General features: G+C 51.5%; 1 protein-coding gene across 13 annotated transcripts in view; it reads right to left on the bottom strand.

The window, feature by feature from the left end:
* LOC144721414 (complement C3-like) overlaps window positions 1-20,100 on the bottom strand; it is a 366,684-nt gene that overhangs the window by 124,682 nt on the left and 221,902 nt on the right. For all 13 annotated transcript variants that reach the window (XM_078599020.1, XM_078599027.1, XM_078599021.1 and 10 more), the window contains one exon: window positions 6,733-6,808. In XM_078599020.1, the coding sequence (XP_078455146.1) occupies window positions 6,733-6,808 (76 nt within the window). The remainder of the gene's footprint in view (window positions 1-6,732; window positions 6,809-20,100) is intronic.

The raw sequence follows: 20,100 nt of genomic DNA, 5'->3' as shown, positions 1-20,100 counted from the left end.
CGTAGCCAGGCAAGGGACACGTGGAAGGTGGCCCAGAACCTTCTGGTAAGTTCCAGAAGGGGGTGTGTCCGAGGGCGGAACCAGGCCACGCCAGGGAGCATAAAAGGTAAGTCCCAAGGCTGGATAAGGGTCTATCGGTGGATTGGAACCCAAGGTGCTATGTCTTTGTCTCAGGTGTCGTGGGTCAGGTAGCGTGCCGGCTGTTCTGACCCTTTTATAGTTATCCCATGTGTGAACAAGTGTTAACGTGTAGAATAAACTTGTGTTGCCTCCTACTATTAGTGTCTCAGAAGTGACTCACAACATTTGGTGCCAGAAGTGTTAACGGTACATTTTAAATTTAGGGATACTTATAATTAGAATGTTGATATTGATGCGGAGGAAGACACTCATTGTGGTGTCTTCAGACAAGGAATGTGGTGGGGAGGTGATTCCCCAGACGGCCCCAGGACCCTGGAGAATAATCCCGAGGAGGTGCTCCCGGTGGAGCAGCGGGAGAAAGACTGTGACTCCTCGCTGCGGCCGCCAGGAGGAGGATGCCATATACAGAATGCACGCCTCGCTGACCTGTTTTCTGCGGCGACTGCGCTGGTGGCGGAGCTGGACATGGAGGAGCCGGAGGAAGACGTGGTGGTTCGAGAGGGGAGAGTGGACAACCCCACTGCCGCCATTAGCCAAGCACAGGAAACGGCGGAGCCCTAGCCCGCGCGAGCGGCCACCATTTTGTCGGCTGGGCGGGAAATGGCTCCAATCAAAATTGACTCGCCGCCGATGTCGCGCGTGGAGATGCCCACCCTCGAAGTGGTTGCCGTTCAATGTAAAATTAAAGCTTTCGTGACTGCAGGGATTCATCTTCTTGGTTCTTTCAGTAAAGTCACGTAGAAGGGAAATAATAAAATAATAAAAATAAAACATAATAAAATAATTCTCACGACGTTTCGGCCACAATGCAAGCAGCCATCCTCAGGTGATTATTTCCCTTCTACGTGACTTTACCGAAAGAACCAAGAAGATGGTTGCCGTTCGTGTGAGAGTTTTCAGCCATGGGGGGTGATTGAGCTGCCTTTCAAAGGTGTTTTACTGCTACATGTGAGCTCGCGGGATGGACTGATGTTGAGGCGCTGTGAGCGCTGCCTAAGACTTTGGACGACAACGCCTTGGCAGCATTTTGTGATTTTCCCTGACAGACAGGACGACGTTGTCACAGGTGTACACCCACAGATGGCAGCTATCTTTGATGTGCCATCCAATGTGCAACAAAAATTTGCAATGTGAAGACAAGATGCCCCTCGCCTTCCGCAGCACGCTGATGTCACTGGCCCAAGCCGCATACCCCAAGATGGAGCAGGCAGGGTTGGACTCCCTGATGTTGGAGAGGGTGATGGCGTGGGAAATGAACGTTTTTCTACCCGCTATGGAGGAGGATAACCTGACTTCGATTAAGGTGGCTCTGCATACAGACACATTTGTAATTTGCAATGGCGAGTAGGGGTAGCTGCTTGTGCAGGACAGTCGGGGGAAGTGGAAGAGCCAGAGGATAAGGAGCCCCCTCAAATTTGTGCATCACATGCTGAGAGTCCACGGAGGAAAGTCGATGCGGGATGGCGACAGGAGCGGGAACTGCAGGGGAGAACCGTCACTTTACCATGGAGGGCTCCCGTCACCCATTTCAAGTGTGGTCTGTGGGGCCACATTTCCATTTCCACAGTTCTCTGTGCATGCACTGTCTTCCTCCGAGCCTAAAGGCGAGTCGCGGTGCATCATACACCCGGCCGACACAGTCATTTCAGGCATCTTCATCACAGACCATGTCGGGTTCGCACGTCGCCGCTCCTAGTCATGTCGCGGCGTGTGATAATCGGGTTTTAGAGGGTGTTGGACTGCCGCAGCATCCGGGGCAGTGGACCACGTTGTCGTGGCGGCGTCGGCGGTGGGATCGTCCGCGGTAGTGGGGACCGTGCAGGGTGTTGAGGTGAGGGTGCTCATCGATACAGGAGCATCCGCCACCAACATTTCAGAGTTTATTTATAGGATCTTGCCACCGAAATTGAGTTGCCTTAGTCCAGTGGGTAGTCCATGTGTCACCGATAATGGTGGGAGTTTAGGTATTGTGGGCCAAATATTGGCGACAGTATGGATTGGTGAAATTGAAATGACGGGCCCGGTGTTGGTTTCGAAGTCACTGGCAGTGGCTTGTTTGTTGGGAGCTGATTTTTTTTAAGAGGATGCCCCTTAAAATTTTGGTTGACCAGGGGTGTGTTGAGCTGCCATTGGGGCGTCAATTGGCATTTTTGTCTCCCCCAAATCGGTTGCACATGGTAACGCTACGATTCAGGCCCTGGTAAAGGAAACTGTTCGAGTTCCTCCTGGTGCACAGATGCTTGTGCCCTTGCGGCTGCGGAAGAAGCTCAATCGGGAAGTTACCGCAGGGGGGTTATTTTAACCCCTTCCAACAGAGTGGTTCGTGGTCTCACTTTGGTGGTGGTCCAGATGGTGGTGAGGGGGGATCAGGAGCCCATCATCCAGGTGTTGAATGCTGGGCTGGGTACCATTGTTATACAGGCGGGTACGGTTTTGCCCCACGCGACGACCGCGTGTTGAGGAGAGACCAGTAATGTGGCCGCTCAGGTTTTGGCCTCAGTAGAACGGGAAGCGGTGTCAGATGAATCGAGGATGGGTGTGTTGTGTTCAGAAAATCCGGATTTTTCTTGGGAGCAGAGGGGCGAATTGCGTGCACTGCTCCTGATGCATCACCATATTGATACGGGTAGCGCCGCTCCCATATGGGAGAATTCATTTCGGTTTATATCCTAAGGAGAAGGACCATGTTTGTCAGGCGGTCGACAAGATGTTGGCTGCTGATATAATTTCCCCTTCCACCAGTCCGTGGGGGGCGCCCATTCTTGAAAAAAAGAAGAATCGGACTTTGAGATTTTGTGTGGATTTTCAGAAATTGAATAATGTCTCCGTGGCAAATGCGTACCCACTCCCACGGATGGACGATTCGTTAGATGTCCTGTCGGGTGCGTGTTTTTCTCCACCCTGGATTTGTTGTCCGGGTTTTGGCAGTTGCCTCCTGGATGAAAGTTCCAAACCAAAACCGCGTTCTGCACACTGCAGGGGCTATTTCAGTTTACCCGCCTTCCGCTGGGACTTGACTCTGCTCCAGCCACGTTCCAGCGACTTATGGAGTGCTGTTAAGACGACAATAGGATTCGTGTTTGATCTATTTGGATGACGTGATCGTCTTGGGATGCACGTTCCAGGAACATCTGCAGCGGCTGCGTTGTTAAAATGCGGGCGGCCAATCTGAAGTTTAAGCCTCTTGCAAAAGTCGGTTCGCTACCTGGGTCACATTGTTAGTGAGGACGGGATTGCAACGGACCCCAACAAAACTGTGTGCATGCGCACTTGGCCAACCCCCACGTTGGTGGGTGAAGTCCGCAGCTTTGTTGGGTTAGCGTCATACTTCCGCTGCTTTGTGCCAGGGTTTGTGACGGTCGCGAAACCACTCTACGCTCTCACTGCAAAGAGTCAGACGTTTCGGTGGGGGCAGCTGGAGGAGGCCGCATTTGTTGTGTTGCGCGATGGCCTCGTTAATGCACCTCCCCTTTGGTAGCCCGATTTCTCCTTGCCATTCATGCTGAACACAGATGCCAGCGACACCGGAATAGGCACCGTGTTGTCACAGGTGGAGAACGGGGCGGAGAGTGGAATCGCTTACGGGAGCCGGGTACTGTCCCCCACAGAGCAGCACTATTGTGTTACGTGCTGCGAATTGTTGTCTATCGTGAATTTTGTGCAGCAGTATAGTCCGTACCTCTACAATAGGCAGTTTGTGGTATTCACGGATCACGCGTCCCTGCAATATGCGCTGCGAGTTTACCAGCCATCTGGACAGCTCACCCGATGATTAGAAGTTTTGCAGGACTACTCTTTTACAGTCACCTACAGGAAAGGGTTGCGCCACTGTAATGCGGACGCTCTGTCATGATTGTCGCCAAAGGAACTGTGTGCGTGTGGTCAGCGTCCCTGGGCGAATCGGGCACGACCTGACCATCCTTGGATCCGGGTTTCCACTGCCTCTGTGCTGGGTGAGTGGTAACCCCTACTGCTGCATCGCCGCCAACAGAGGTTGCACCTTTCGTCGTGGTTGCCTCACGGCTGCCTCCAGGGCCAACTGCGCACCTCTGATTGCGCAAGCATCCAACCCACTGTTCGTGAGCTGTTCATCAGAAGGTCTTCATGCGCCAATGCTGCAGTTGAAACTGTAGCTGTCAGTGCTGTGTCATCTGCCCCTGATGCCGTGGCTCACACTACAGTTGACAGGGCAGTGTTCCCCCTGGCGCAGCTCTTGACTTTTGAATCAGAAGGCAGCTCGAAAGGACTCACATAGCGGGCGACCTGTTGACAGGACTCTTTACCGTGCTGCATGCAATGAAAGCTAACGCACAAATTCTGGCATCACGCTGTGCATACATCTCCAAACGAATCCAAACCGCCTCTCGGAATCCTCAGACACCATGGAAAGTCCTTGAGGCTCTGCTCCACCCAGGAGAATCGTTTTCCCAAAATGACCAGCTGGCATCACTCAACCTTCAACTTCCTTTAGCCTTCACTTCACTAACAAGCTTGCCACTTGAGGACTCCAAGTCATCCCTCACTGATCACCATTCATACATCAACACCATGCCCTCTACCCCCCACCCCAACTCTCTTCTCCTTATTCACACCAGTCTCTTCAAATGATGTATTTTCATAAAGACATCTCCTATGGATATTGTCGCTGGCTGTCTGTTCAACCGCTCCGCCATGGAACTTACAAACATTTTTACCAACATTGCTCATGCCTCATTTTACACTGGTTGTTTCCCCCCTGCCTTAAAGGTTAGCCAAGTTTCCCTGCTGCTCATAAAAAAAAACTGGCTTGGACACTGCTGACCAATCTATCATCCGATCACCAACCTCACTACTACCTACAAACTTCTCGAGCGGTTCGCCCTCGCACAACTCAAGCCTCAAGTCACATCCTCACCAAATTTCTGCCCCCTTCAATCGGGTTATCGTAAGTATTATTCAACAGAGACCACTGACTAGGATTCTGGACAACATCCTTGCAATTATCGATTCTGGTTCTTCCATTGCTTTACTCATCAGCCTTGACATTTCCTCAGCCTTAGACACCGTGAACAACATGCCGAATCAATTGCCTCGAGTTCGATTTCGGGATCAGTGGGACTGCACTACACTGGATTTCCTAATTTGTTTCCAGGAGGTGTTTCACCATCAAAGTGCAAGGAACTTCTTCTAATGCAATTTCGTTAATATGTGGAGTACCTCAGGGCTCAGTCCTGGGCCCCCTGCTGTTTAATGCATATTAATCCCCCATTGGCCAACTGATCGACAGTTTCAACATCTGCTACCACTGCTACTCCAACGACACTCTTCTCATGGCCTCCATTAAATCTCCCAGCAACTCGGGTATCGACCGTCTTTCCACTTGCTCGACCGCATTACAGCACTGGTTTTAAGATCACGACCTCTCCCTAAACCCTACCAAATTCGAGGCCATCTTAATTGGCACGAGGCAAAGACTGGCTTCACTCCCACTCCCCTCAGGAATCTGAATCGCTGGTTCCATCGTTCCGTTCTCCGACCATCTGGCATTTCTCGGCATCATTCTGGATCCCACTCTCTCCTTTGACACCCATGTCAACCTCGTTGTCAAGTCTTGCAACTACCATCTCAGGGCCCTCCGCCTCATACATTCGCTCATCACCTCAAACATCGCTTATACTCTAACTTACAGCATCGTTGGGTCACGGCTCGACTATTGTAACTCAGTCCTCGTCCAGTCCACTTGAAGCAACCAAAATAAGCGGCAACGCCTCAAATCACATTGCTCGAGTTGTCCACGCCCCCCGCAACCCTCGCCCTGACTCTCTGTTCATCCTTCGTGACCTTCATTGACTGCCCATTTCGACCAGAATTATCTTCAAGATCGCTTGTCTCTGCTACTGCACCCTAAACTCTGGCTACCCATCATACCTAAGTTCTATGCTGATGCCTTACACTTAAATTAATCTTAGAAACCCTCACTGTGTATCGCAAAACCTCGTTGAAACTCCCAGGACAGGGACTGTAATTGCGTCTCGTCGTTTCTCTGCTGCAGCCCTCGTCATTTGGAACGCCATCCATATTCACATCCGCAATGATCAATAATCGTATTAGTTCAAAAACAAAATAAAGGCGCATCTCTTCAGCTCGACATTTTAACTGAATCTCCCTGGAACCGCGTGACACGATCTGACACTGAGCTCCGCTCTGCTCCTGAGAATTGCGTCTTCAGTCCGCAACATTGCACGCGTTATGAATTGTATTATATGCTGCATTTTATTACAGTGCCAACTATAACTTTATTTATTTTATTAGAAACTTAGCAAATGTTTTCATGATAACAGGTTAATCATTGGCCCAAGTTAAGTATGCTGATATTTGATGGTGACGTTTAATCAATTTAAAATAAGTAAATTTTGTAAACTAACGTGTATGAATGTTGACTTAACGTGTATGTTAAATTAACTTTCCTCAAAAAAAATTGGCAGAAACAGTAACAGCATAAAGTAGACATGCTGAGGAGAGAATAACCAACGGCAATGTGTGCACTAGTTGATCTGCATTGTATATGCCGCTTTTTAGGGTGGTGGCATGGTGGTGTAGAAAGCAGCTTACCAGGTGCTACTTGGACGACTTGTTTCAGCTGCATATGAATAGTCAGCCTTCCTGTAGCCTAGCTCCCTACTATAACCTTTAAAGTAAAATATAAGCAAAACACACAGATAATAATTAGGACATATACAACGCAGCGAAATACAGGCAAAGCCTACCCTCTAGCCAGAATAGATTACATTGGTAAACCTGTGCTGGCCTGAACAGCACAAGGGGAGTGTGGTGGAGGCAGCATCTTGCAATCGTCCCTTGCCAGAGAACCCACACATTGGTATTTTATGGATGTTTGATAATCATATTCACCAAATGTAAAGCCCTATCATCATGATCATGTTATTGTAATTATATACTACATTAGCGATCAGTTAATTAGTATGTGTTTCCCCTATAAGGAATTGTAATATGTGTTTATTTAATAATACATAACACATTACAACTAATTACTAATCTCCAATGTATTACTAATCATAATAATTAACTGATTACTAATCTATTATATAACCCCCCCCTTCCTCACCTTTACTTTCTGCACTTGAGTGGATATTGTAATTGAGTTCAGTTATTAAATAATACACATTACAACTGATTACTATTTCGATTTAAAGCTTTCGTGACTGCAGGGATTCATCTTCTTGGTTCTTTCGGTAAAGTCACGTAGAAGGGAAGTAATAAAAGAATAAAAATAATTTAATAAATTTTATTATTTTAAATAATAAAAATAATTTTTATTATTTTATTACTTCCCTTCTACGTGATTTTACCGAAAGAACCAAGAAGATGAACTGATTACTAATCTACAACTCATTACTAATCATAACAATTGACTGATTACTAATCTATTATATAATTACAATACAACCCCCCCTCAGCCTCAAATCACTGCACCTCAATGAGTTAAATGATGACGTCACCCTGCTGCTCTATTTAAGACTGGGAGCAAGTGAGGGCAAATTGCCCGATGATGCTGCATGTAATTACCAGCGAAACGTCGTACTCAAAAATTGTAAATGTTGTGGATTCACTCTTCAACACACCGGTGGGCTAAAGTAGTGAACTATTTGTCTTCTGTGAACGTGACACTTATTCTTGGTTCTTTCGGTAAAGTCATGTAGAAGGGAAATAATAAAATAATAAAAATAAAACAATAACAATTATCACGACGTTTCGGCCACAACGCAAGCAGCCGTCCTCAGGTGAATAACAGAGCTGTCGGAAAGACAGCATCCTAATGAACACTGCTAAGCTGTCTTTCTGACAGCTCTGTTCTTCACCTGAGGACGGCTGCTTGCGTTGTGGCTGAAACGTCGTGAACATTTTTATGTTTTATTTTCATTATTTTATTATTTCCCTTCTACGTGACTTTACCGAAAGAACCAAGAATATGAATCCCTGCAGTCACGGAAGCTGCAGGGTGTCAGCGCGGGGTTGGTGTGTGAGGTGCGCATCTATTACCATCTATACGACTAACATTACTAACATTGTTTACGCGTGCTTATTGGTATGTGAGGTGCTCATCTATTACCATCTATACGACCGTCATTGTTTACGCGTGCTTGCGCTCGCGTGCGTGATTACACAACGCGCTTTACGCGGCGCGTTGGCTGCAGGGTGTCAGCGCGGGGTTGGTGTGTGAAGTGCGCATCTATTACCATCTATACGACTGACATTGTTTACACGTGCTTGCGTGCGTGTTTGCAGTGTGCTTTACGCGGCGCATTTACACAATAGAAATAGCCTTAATGGCGAGACGTACACCCAGGGTCCCGTCGCAGGTCATCTCCTTTTCGTTTACATCAGTGGTGGTAGGGTAGGGGTGCATATTCATACAGCCCTGTCCCAGTCGTCCCCTTCCCACTAGCATTAGCATCTATTTTCACAGCGGATTAAGGCCGGCCCACAGGAGGGGAGAGGGGCACGTGCATATTCATACAGCTATTTTTAGCGCTAGCCGTGGTGCACGCAGCCACCTCATTAGTGGTGGTGTACGTGGGGAGTGTGTGGGATAACTCCGGGCGGTGGTGAGCCAGCCACTTAGCCATGTCCCTCAGAGGGGGCACTGGTGTGGGGGGCCGATCCCCCGATCGGTGGGGGCCCGACGAGAAGTGGCCGAGGAGGGGGGAGTGGAGGAGGTGGGCGTCAGCCCCCACACAGTCGTCCCATCTCACTAGAATTCCCAAGTATACAAATTCCTTTACATTTGTAATAAAGGACTCGATCCTGGTTCTGTCCCCGTCGTCCTTTATTTGGGTTCTTACACTTTTCCCGCACGGCCCTCGCTCAGAGCTCTCCCTTTGGCAGCTCCATAGCTGCCCTCGCTCCCGTAGCCTCCACACCTCTGCAGCTCTGCTGCAGATCTCCTGTGCAGCCCTCCGGCTGCTCTCACAGCAGCTCCACCACTGCTCCCCGTTCCTCCGTGCTCGGTCACCGCTGGCTGGCGGTGCCGAGTCTTACCGTGTGTGGCGATCTCGCCACTCTCCAACGTTCGCCCTGCGTGGCCTCTGTGGCGATCTCGCCACCCCTCCAACCTCAGCCCTGCGTGGCCTCTGTGGCGATCTCGCCACTCTCTGTCTCTATCCCCAACTCTCTCTTCCACCCCGCTGGCTGGCGCCGTCATGAGCCCCTCAGCCACCAGGCTGAGGCACGGCGACCACCCAACGTGTTCTCCACTCTTCACTCCCCCGACTGACCCAGATGTCTTCCTGTCTCCCCGCTATACCATCTCCCCCCACGTGACCCTGACTCCTCCCTCTCGGATCGTCACATCCGGCCCGCCCATTTACGCCCGCATTACACATTGACAATCTTGCTGCTTTCTAGTCTGATTGTTTTTCCAATGCCATCCCTTCCGAACACTATTGTCTTGTCTTTTCCACGTTAATGCTTTCCTTAGTTATTCAGCGTACTAACATTTTCCTGCAACACTATGCAGCTTTCTTCCAACAGATCTATGTCCTCCACGAATCTCAGGGCATTTATTAGTTTTCCTTGCACAGATATTCCTGTGGCATTTATCCTGAATGGTATCCATCACTCTTTCCAAGTATGTGATGAAGATGTTTGATAGCGGATTGCCCTGCTTTATCCCTATTCTTGTTAGGAACCATTATCCCATTTGCTGTCCAAACTTTACTGCTGACTTTGACCTTTCACCTATATCCTGCCGAATCTGTATCATTATTTTTCCTACTCGATATGGTCTCAATGTTGCCCATGTTATATCTTGCTTAGTCGAATCGAATGCCTTCTGGAAATCTATGAAACAGTTGTAAACCAGCCTATTCTTTCTCTTTGCTTTGTCTGCTATAATCCTTAACAGAAACAAATGCTGTACTGTCCTAAACCCTGGCTGTTCATTCGCCAAATAATCCTCAGTCTGTGCTTTGAATTTATTTAAATACTATTATAGTGTCAATGATTCGGATACAAGGGTTTCCAGGAGGCACCTTCTTTATTAATACCTTCACACTTCACAGGTTCGCCCTCACACTCTCCCTAGTCGTCTAGCCTAGCCTAAACACAACCCTGACCATGTAACACTGATGGCGATGACCGTGACTGCCAACAACTATCCGGCCGCTCAAATTATAGCGAAAACGGCAGCAACAAAGGCGGCAAAGACGACAGCGACGACGAGACAAATCCACTCCCAAAACTGGCAGCCTTGAGTTCCCGCTCTCGGCTCCTTTTAATGCTGCCAGCGTGGCCTGGCTCCACCCTGACCATGCCTCCCGTCTCGTACCCACTAGCAGGTTTCAGGGGCCTGCAGATGGGGTCCTCCAGATGGGGTCCTCCATGACCCTTATCCTAGTTCCTCTCTCTGCCTACACCCAGTGCACGCCCTCACCGGCGTGTGTACTGTCTGTCTACCACAGCTACCGCTGCGGTCCACCAGCCAGCGCTATTACACTACACTATCATGAGTACCTTCCCTATGTGGTTCATTAATGCGATTGGTTCTGTAATATTTACAACTGGTGATCTCCTTTCATGAGTATCGTCATAATTATGGATTTTGACCACTACGGTATTTTCCATTCTCTCCATCCTTGCTTGCATAGTTCATGTATGTGTAATAAACGACTGGACCACGATGTCTGGCTCAGTGTCCTTTATTATTCGGTTCGTGCTGTACACCCACACGGCTGTCTTTACTCTGTAGCTTCTCCACGGTGCTGACTCCAATGTCGGCCCGATCCACAACAGCAGCTCCGCTGCTGTTTCTCTCACACAGCCCCCCTTGGCTGTACTCTCTGCTGCTCTTCTCCCTCCGCAGCTCTCACAGCTTCTTGCTCTCTCTCTCTCTCCGCAGCTCCTCCTGGCAGCCACACCGCTGCCTCTAACAAGCAGCCCCCTCTCTCTCTCTCTCCGCAGCTCCTCCTGGCAGCCACACCGCTGCCTCTAACACGCAGCCCTCCTGGCTGTCTCCTCCCCAGCTGCACACCACTCCGCAGCTTCCTCTTATCTTCGGGGTTGGCTCCCGATCGCCGTCGGCGCCCCCCCTCTCCACACTTGCCGCGTGGCCTCACTCTTTTCCGCTCACACCCCGACTACCTTCCCCTTCCGGTTTACCCGCTTAAAGCCCCGAACCTTACCCCCACGTCACATGACTCCACCCCCCGTGACGTCACCTCCGGAAGGTCGCTTACGCCCGCATTACACCACCCTCCCCCGTAGAAAAATCCCAGCTGACCTCGGCTGACCAATAGCAAATCGTAATGCGGCGAACCGAGCTTCCCCCCCTAAAGGACACTAAGCATATAATGTAACAGCAAGAACAACAACAACGCAATCAACATCAACGATCGTACAAAAGCATGCAATAAATACAACTGTAAGAAAAAAATAACAAGACAGCAACAATCAACGAAACGTAAGCGATTTGGAACGTGTGCGGGTCGCCGGCCCGTCCCGGACGGTCGGCGGCCCACTCGCAGAACGGGAACGCGATGAAAGTCGAGGAACGACAGGGGGTAATCCCCCTGTCGCAGCTGGAAGTCAACCGCCGTCCCGTGTCTCTAAAGAGTTAGTCTTGGGCTTGTCCTGTGACCGTGCCCGCAGCTGGGTCGGAAGGGCTGCAGGGCTCGAAGGTCCCGCAGACCTGGCAGGCGTCCTCCGAGCAGGGCCCCTCGTCCCCCGCAATGTCACGGCCGGCCTGTCTGGAACAGGTACGACAGGCGCTCTAGCGAGATCAATGGACGCAGGCAGGGGAGAGTCAGCAGCAACAGACCCCGGCAAGGCAATATTGGGGGATGACGCATCATGTAAGGGAGCAACATATGGTTTCAAGCGCGACGTATGCACAACCCAGCGACGAGACCCAATCTGGACGCGTGCTGTCTGTGGGTTGGGAACCGCAATGAGGCGTACGGGACCATGCCAGGGTTTGTGCAATTTCGGCGAGGTCCCCGGACGTACCTGTGGACAATGAAGCCAGGCTAGGTCCCCAACCTTCCAAGGGCACTCCCCCTCAGACCGTCGCGCATATCGCTCGTTCCGGGCCTGGGCTTTGGCCGTAGCCACGCGGGCATTCTCCCGCGCCTCCGTGACTCGGCGAACCGTGTCCTGGATGTATTCAGGAAGTGGTTTCCGAGGTCCCTTCACCCCAGTTCCCAATTGCACATCCACCGGCGGCACGTTTTCCCGACCATACATAAGGTAAAACGGCGAATATCCTGTAGCCGCATGAGGCGTCATCCTGTACGCCGAAAGCACCCCGGGGATGTGCAGATCCCAATCTGATTGTTGTTCACTCACGGTATGGCAAAGCATGGCAGACAATGTCCTGTTCAGCCGTTCAACCATACCATCCGTCTGCGGATGGTATGGGGATGTCCGTACTTTCTTAGTCCCAAGGCCCGCGCACACTTCCGCCAATAATTTAGAAGAGAAATTCCTGCCCTGGTCCGTGAGGAGTCTCTCAGGCGCCCCCTTATCCATAATATACCCAAACAAAAAGGCGTCGGTAATGGCCGCGGCCGACTGATCGGGCAACGGCCAGGCCATCGGCCAACGGGAGAGGTACTCAACCCCTACCAGCAAATATTTATTACCCCTCGCCGATGGTGGAAAAGGTCCCAATATGTCCAGTGCCACCAATTCATTGACTCGAGACACCTGAATCGACTGGAGAGGCGGCACGTAAGGATGTTTCGGCGGCTTACGTTGTGCACACGCAGGGCACGCGCGCACGTGCCCTACGACATCTGTCGCCATGCCGTGCCAAAAATAATGACGTTGCAACGTCAACAAGGTCTTCTGCACCCCTAAATGTAAGAGAGTGTCACAATGGAGGGTTCTAATCAACTCGAACCGCAAGGACGTTGGTACCACCAGGCGCCAAGGTTCCTGGAACCCCTCCCGCCACATAAGCAGACCATCTCGGAGAGCGGTTTGCGGCCCCACAGCCGTACTCGGACTCCCATTGTCCTTAGCAGACCGCTTCCGCAAGGACACCAATGACTCATCCATCATCTGTTCCCGGATCCAGACAGACCGCGGCAGATTCAAAACCCCGTCAGCCGGTCCCGGTTCCATCGGAGTGTCCGACTTCTCGACGGCCAGCGTGAGCGGCTGAGGGGGGTTTGGAATCGGCGAACACCTATGCGTCCCCGACTCACATTTACAAGGGCCGCGCCGCGGTAATCTGGAAAGTGCGTCAGCGTTCGCATGGCGCACACCCTTCCGATGTTGAATTTGGAAGGAAAATTCCTGTAGCGTGTCCAACCAACGTGCCAACTGTCCGGATGGCTGGTCAATTTTAAGGGCATATTGCAAGGCCGCATGATCCGTACGCACAATAAAAGAACGACCGTAGAGGTATGGTCGAAATTGCCGTAGGAAAAAAACAACCGCCAATAGTTCTCTGCGAGTGACACAGTAGCGGGTTTCCGCAGGAGACAAGACTCGGCTACCATACGCCACGACACGCTCTACACCCCCTTTAGACTGTGATAACACCGCCCCAATACCTGTGTCACTTGCGTCCGTATCAAGAATGAATGGGTGATCGAAATCGGGATAATCCAATGTTGGGGCCGTGGCCAATAGATCACGCAGACTCCGAAAGGCCGCCTCCTCCGGCTGTCCCCAACCAAACTTCCGTCCTTTACCCGTAAGGAGATGCAAAGGCCTCGCAATCGTCGCAAAACCCGGCACGAATCTTCGGTAATACGAGGCAAATCCCAAAAACCGCCGAACATCCCCCACGGTGGCCGGAGTCGGCCAATCCCGGACGCACGCCGTCTTTTCCGGATCCGTGGACACTCCCTCAGCGCTCACAATGTGCCCCAAATAGCGGACGGACCGTTGCAGTAGGTGACATTTCTTTGGTTTGAATTTCAATTTGGCAGAACGCATCCTCGTGAACACTGTCTCCAGCCGCGTCAAATGTTCATCGAATGTGCGGCTGAAGACAATGATATCGTCCAAATATATAAGACATGTCTCCCACTGCAACCCCGTCAAAACGAGCTCCATCAATCTTTGAAATGTAGCAGGGGCCGCATTCAATCCCATCGGGAGACAGTTGAATTGAAATAACCCCTGCGGCGTACGGAATGCGGTTTTCTCCCGTGAGGACTCGTCAAGGGGAAGCTGCCAAAATCCCGAAGAGAGGTCCAGTGTGGAAAAGAACTTAGCCCCCGACAATGCGTCGAGGGAGTCATCCATACGCGGCAGGGGGTACGCATCTGCCACCGATATCTTATTCAATTTGCGGAAATCAACACAAAATCGCAATTTGCCATCCTTCTTCTTAACCAAGACGACTGGAGCGCCCCATGGGCTGTTAGATGGCGATATAATGTCCGCAGCCAACATGTCTTCCACTGCCCCCCTTACGTGTTCTCGTTCCGCAGGACTCATCCGATGCGAATTTAATCGAATAGGGGCAGCATCGCCCGTCTCAATGTGATGGTAAAGTAAGGAAGTGCGGCCCAAATCCAAATCATCGGAGCTGAACACATCGGAATATGTCAACAACAATTTACGCAGCGCACCACGTTGCTCCATGGACAGGGAAGAATTTTCGTCACATAATTGAGCAACCCAACGATCATCCGAACTCCTTGGCTCGGAAACCCCAGCAACAACTCCCCCTCTATGTGGACAATCATGGGTCGCAAACGCCGTAGTGGCATGTGCCACAACCGTACCGGCCGGGACACGGACGTTTTCTCCCCCTGCATTAAGCACCTGTAAAAACGGTAATTGATCCGGCCGGACGATGGTCTGTGCCCCCACTAACGCCAACCCGGTTGTTATCGTGGCGGACGGTGACAACAAGACCCCTACTGCTCCTAGCCGATCAGGCAGGGGCTTCCGATACCGCAAGGGTATAAGCATCTGTGTACCAGGTGGAATGTCCACAGGTGCGACGGACAGCGCCTGCACTTGTACGGCCGAAGCAGGTCGCCCCCAGGGCGACGGCAGAAACGAGATTTGACGGCCCCCCGGCAGTTCAATACAATTCTCATTGATTTTGATCAAAATGGGCATCTTAGCCAAAAAATCGGTGCCTAACAAACAAGGAACCGCCAAAGATCTCGATATCAACACAACACCCGAGGCCGACACATCCCCAATAGATATCTTAGCATCCACCTGACCCACGATGCCCATGCTACCCCCGTTCGCAGCGACGCACGACCCATAAACCGGACGCACAGCCCCCGACGGAATGCCCAACAGATGGAAAATGACATCCGATATAATAGTCGCAGACGCCCCCGAGTCGACCAAAATGCGCACGTCCACACCTTGTATGGACCCCGGTACAGTGGACGAACCCGTAGCGGCCGCGACAACTCTCCGTGCCAATTTGCGCCACTGCGTAACTGAATGACAAGGCCCCGTCGATGGCCTTTCTTTAACAACAACAATAGGATCGCGCAACACAGGTGGTGGGTGAGGTGGAAAGCCTTGCCGAGTGTCTGGTGCGTGCCGACATGCCTGTTTCGGAGGATCTTTAGCCGACTTGACCGGTGCCGAGGCCTCCTGCTGCGGCGGAGCCGGGAAGCGGGCCCAGCAGTCTCTGGCGTAGTGGCCCCTACGCCCGCAGCGGAAACATTCGGCCTCGTTGCGCCGAAGCGCAGGCCTCGCCTCCTGACGGCCCCGTTCTGGTAGCACCGCGCGCGGTCTCGGCCCGCCGCGTCCCGTCCATGGAGCGGAGGCGGCCGTCAGTTGTTGAGGGCCCCGGTCATCCGGAACATAGACGGCCTGCGCAGGGTTCCACCCCAGCGCATCCCCTTCTTTGACGGGCCCCCCCGTCCACGCCGTCACTTGTTTCCAGCGACGGAGGTTGAATTGCGCATCGAGACACTTAGCAGCCATCCGGGAAGTTAGCTTCTCATGCCCACACACAGGCATGGGGATCCCTAGATCCCGAGACAGCTCCAACATTTTCCCTAATATGAGAGGCTCAAGCAGGTCCTGTGGCGTCTCAGGATAAGCTGCCATGGCCAGCTCCAGCACCGCACCCCTGAACGCCACGGGCGACTCCTCTGGTGCTCGTTGTCGTTGAGCGAATCGCCGATGCGCATCATCTGGTGGCTCATAAGCATCGGCCATTTCTTGAAAAACACCACATAAAGTTGCCTTCTTATCGGTCGCTATGGAACGGAAGAATCGGACAGATTCGTCGTCCAGGAGAGTCGGCAACACCTCCAAAGCCTCCGCATCGGTCCATCTTGCTGTGCGTACCGCCGCCAAAAAGCGGCAGGCGAACGCGCTCCAGTCCCCACCGACGGAAAATTCTTTAACTGTTGTAAGGTGGCGACTCCGACTCCTCTTCCCGCCGTCTTCCAATGGTGGTGGTTGTGATGGCAAATTCAAAATGGCGTCGGCCCGCGGTGTGGCCAAGATGGCGGTTTGGCGCCACGGAGCGCGCAAAATGGCGGCCTCTTGCCGCGTGGGCAATGGCGGCGGCAGGACAGGCAACGTGGCGGCCCGCGGAGCACCACTTGCATCATCCATCGTCCCTGGCGCGACGAGATGGCATAGATGCGCCAGGACGTCCTGAAGTGCCTCCAGTTGTACCGCCATCGCTTGCCATCGTTGATCCGCGTCTGATGATGTCGACGGACCCGCCACCGCGCCAACATCCTCCACACCCGTTCCCGTGGTCGCCTCAGCCTGGCTCTCCTCCACCACCCCAACAGGATCCGTGGTTGGAGGGAGTTCGTCGTCGTCGGACGAAGAAGCCGATGCAGGCGCCGGATTAACTTTCTTCCTCACTTGTTTCGACATGCCGTTGCACTTCCGACACCAGTGTAATAAACGACTGGACCACGATGTCTGGCTCAGTGTCCTTTATTATTCGGTTCGTGCTGTACACCCACACGGCTGTCTTTACTCTGTAGCTTCTCCACGGTGCTGACTCCAATGTCGGCCCGATCCACAACAGCAGCTCCGCTGCTGTTTCTCTCACACAGCCCCCCTTGGCTGTACTCTCTGCTGCTCTTCTCCCTCCGCAGCTCTCACAGCTTCTTGCTCTCTCTCTCTCTCCGCAGCTCCTCCTGGCAGCCACACCGCTGCCTCTAACAAGCAGCCCCCTCTCTCTCTCTCTCCGCAGCTCCTCCTGGCAGCCACACCGCTGCCTCTAACACGCAGCCCTCCTGGCTGTCTCCTCCCCAGCTGCACACCACTCCGCAGCTTCCTCTTATCTTCGGGGTTGGCTCCCGATCGCCGTCGGCGCCCCCCCTCTCCACACTTGCCGCGTGGCCTCACTCTTTTCCGCTCACACCCCGACTACCTTCCCCTTCCGGTTTACCCGCTTAAAGCCCCGAACCTTACCCCCACGTCACATGACTCCACCCCCCGTGACGTCACCTCCGGAAGGTCGCTTACGCCCGCATTACATATGTATGTATCTATGCACGCGCGCTTGCTAGGTATATGGCTCTCGAACGGTGGGGTATACGTGGGAAAAAATTTGCCAGACAGCACACCCGAAGCCCCGCGGTTGGCATATGTTGTATCTATGCCCTGTTTTCCAAAAATTAATATTAAGAATAATTAGGCCAAAAAAAAAATGCTTTTTTTAATATCTATATATATTTTTTTAAATTAAATAATGAAACATCCCCTACTCCTCATAAGCACACCAGGAATCTGTGAAACGGGGAGGGCCATTAAACGGTAAGACTTCAGAGCACAGAGAGGTCAGAGACATCCAGATGGACAAAAGGTCGATGGCCTAACCTTCCCAAGACGTCTGGAGATGCACGGATATCGTGCAGAGCAGAGAAAAACAACTATTGCAACTCGCGTTTTCTTTAACGTTTTCCTTAACGAAAAATAGAAATATGATAATTGGTTCTTTACCCTTCTATCTGGCAACAAAACTGACACCTGTTGCCAGATAGAAGGGTAAAGAACCAATTATCATATTTTTACTGGCAAATGAGGTTCCCATAGTGGAAAAGTAGAAACTTAACAAACAGAATCAACCAGCCTACAATAGGGGCTTTTAATTAGTAATTCCCTTATTTTACTCGTATTCACCGCATATATATTATTTTGTATTGTATGTTTCTATCTACATGACCTTACCAAAAACTAAAGAATACGAATTCCAGCTGTCAAGAAAGCTTAAGTGGAAACTTAGTTACACTTAACCTCAGGACATTAAAATATAACTCAGAATAAAACACCAATCCCTGGAGACAAACGCATAACCAAACTTGGCAAAGCCCTCAAAATAATGATGTAATGAGGATCATTACGAATATTCATTAAACATAGACCGAATAATAACCACAATATACTAAGACCGAGGGAACTCATAAGAAATATCAAGAATAAATGTAACACACAGGACCACATAAATGTATTGCAAAATCTCCTCAGCCACATTTGTCTCCAACGGTCCGGCACAAACAGATGGCACCATAAATACTTAGGGGGTTAGAAAGGGTCACGCGGAGGGGTCGGGAGGGTGTCTGGTTTTTTTTCGTTTTGTTGTTTCTTTCGCAGAAGCGCAGAGGGTGTCACGTTCTGAGTTTAAGCACAAACGCGCAGATGTCTGTGAGCAGTCTGGTTCGAGTCGTGCTCAGTCTCGCAACTCGGCTTGCGACGCAGCGTTGCGACGGGGCTCGCAAGGGAGCTGGGGTGAGTCGTGCCTCGAGAAGAGATGGAACGAGGAGGGGTCGTTCGAGTCGCAGAAGTCTGAGTTCAGCCTAGGTCGAGGCTGGGTTTCAGCCGTGCTCCGGCTGGTGGAGCGTCGTGAGGGAGCAAACACCGATAACGATGGCCGGTGTCGTTTCTTGCAGAACGAAGTGGCGAGGTGTGGTTAAGTGCGAGTGAAGCTTGCGAAATTCCAGCTATCATTCTCGTGAGAGAACCTGAACCAACGAAACCCCTGAAGTGAGGGCGGGAGAGGCATCAGCGAGTACCCGCGTGAAGCTGGTAGCTGCACGCCAAGGGAGAAAAAGTTTCAGCACTGACGACCTGCGGATGAGCTGCGAGCGCTATTGGGCACCGCCGAAGGCGAGCATCGTGCCGACTCAACAATCATCCAGCAGTGGAGAAGACTGGAGCCGCCACCAAGAGAGAGAGAGAGAGCGCCATCGAATGCGCCGTGTGTTTGATACACACACATAAAGACCAACACCCAGTGAGAACAGACAAGACGTCCAGCAGCGATGACGGAATCATCGCGCACCACGACGGCGAGCGTCGTGCCGACTCGTCATCCAGCAGCGGAGGAACGGCGCTATCTGACGACGGAATCATCGCGCATCACGACGGTGAGCGTCGTGCCGACGCCACTCATCAAGCGGTGGAGAGAGAGGGTGCACGAGCAGCACACCCGGGCGTCACCGAGCGTCGTGCCGACTCGTCATCCAGCTGCGGAGGAACGGCACTACCCAACGACGGAATCATCGCGCGCCACGACGGCGAGCGTCGTGCCGACGCCGCTCAATCTAGCAGTTGAGAGAGAAAATAGGACGGGCTCGCTGCGGCCACGCCCAAGTGAGAAGTAACCTCTGAAGAGCTGGTTGTATCCCCTCCCACACCCCGCAAGCTAACGACACAACTCCCGACTCTAAAAAAAAAAAATTCATTAATTTTACAAGGGACAACGCACACACAACACGCACACGAATAAGACTTTCAAAAAGTTATCTTTGTGTTTCGAAAAGGGTTGCAATTTCAAGTTGGTGTGTTCAATATCAACTGATCGAGCAAAGCAGTTGCTGCCATCGAGTTACATGAATAAGAAGTGTTTTAGTCATTTATTTTCGTTAATTGCATAATCTTGCCGATTAATCTATTGACGTATACGTTTGCCTTTGCATATTAGAGTGTCATATGTTTGTTTAGAATTAAAATTGCTTAACACCAAGTGTTCGAGTGTTTCTTTCCCAGTCC

This window comes from Lampetra planeri, chromosome 11, assembly GCF_965212315.1.
Source record: "Lampetra planeri chromosome 11, kcLamPlan1.2.h2, whole genome shotgun sequence".
Taxonomy (NCBI): domain Eukaryota; kingdom Metazoa; phylum Chordata; class Hyperoartia; order Petromyzontiformes; family Petromyzontidae; genus Lampetra; species Lampetra planeri.
The sequence above is the reverse complement of the archived record's forward strand: the minus strand, read 5'-3'. Positions and strand labels throughout refer to the sequence as shown.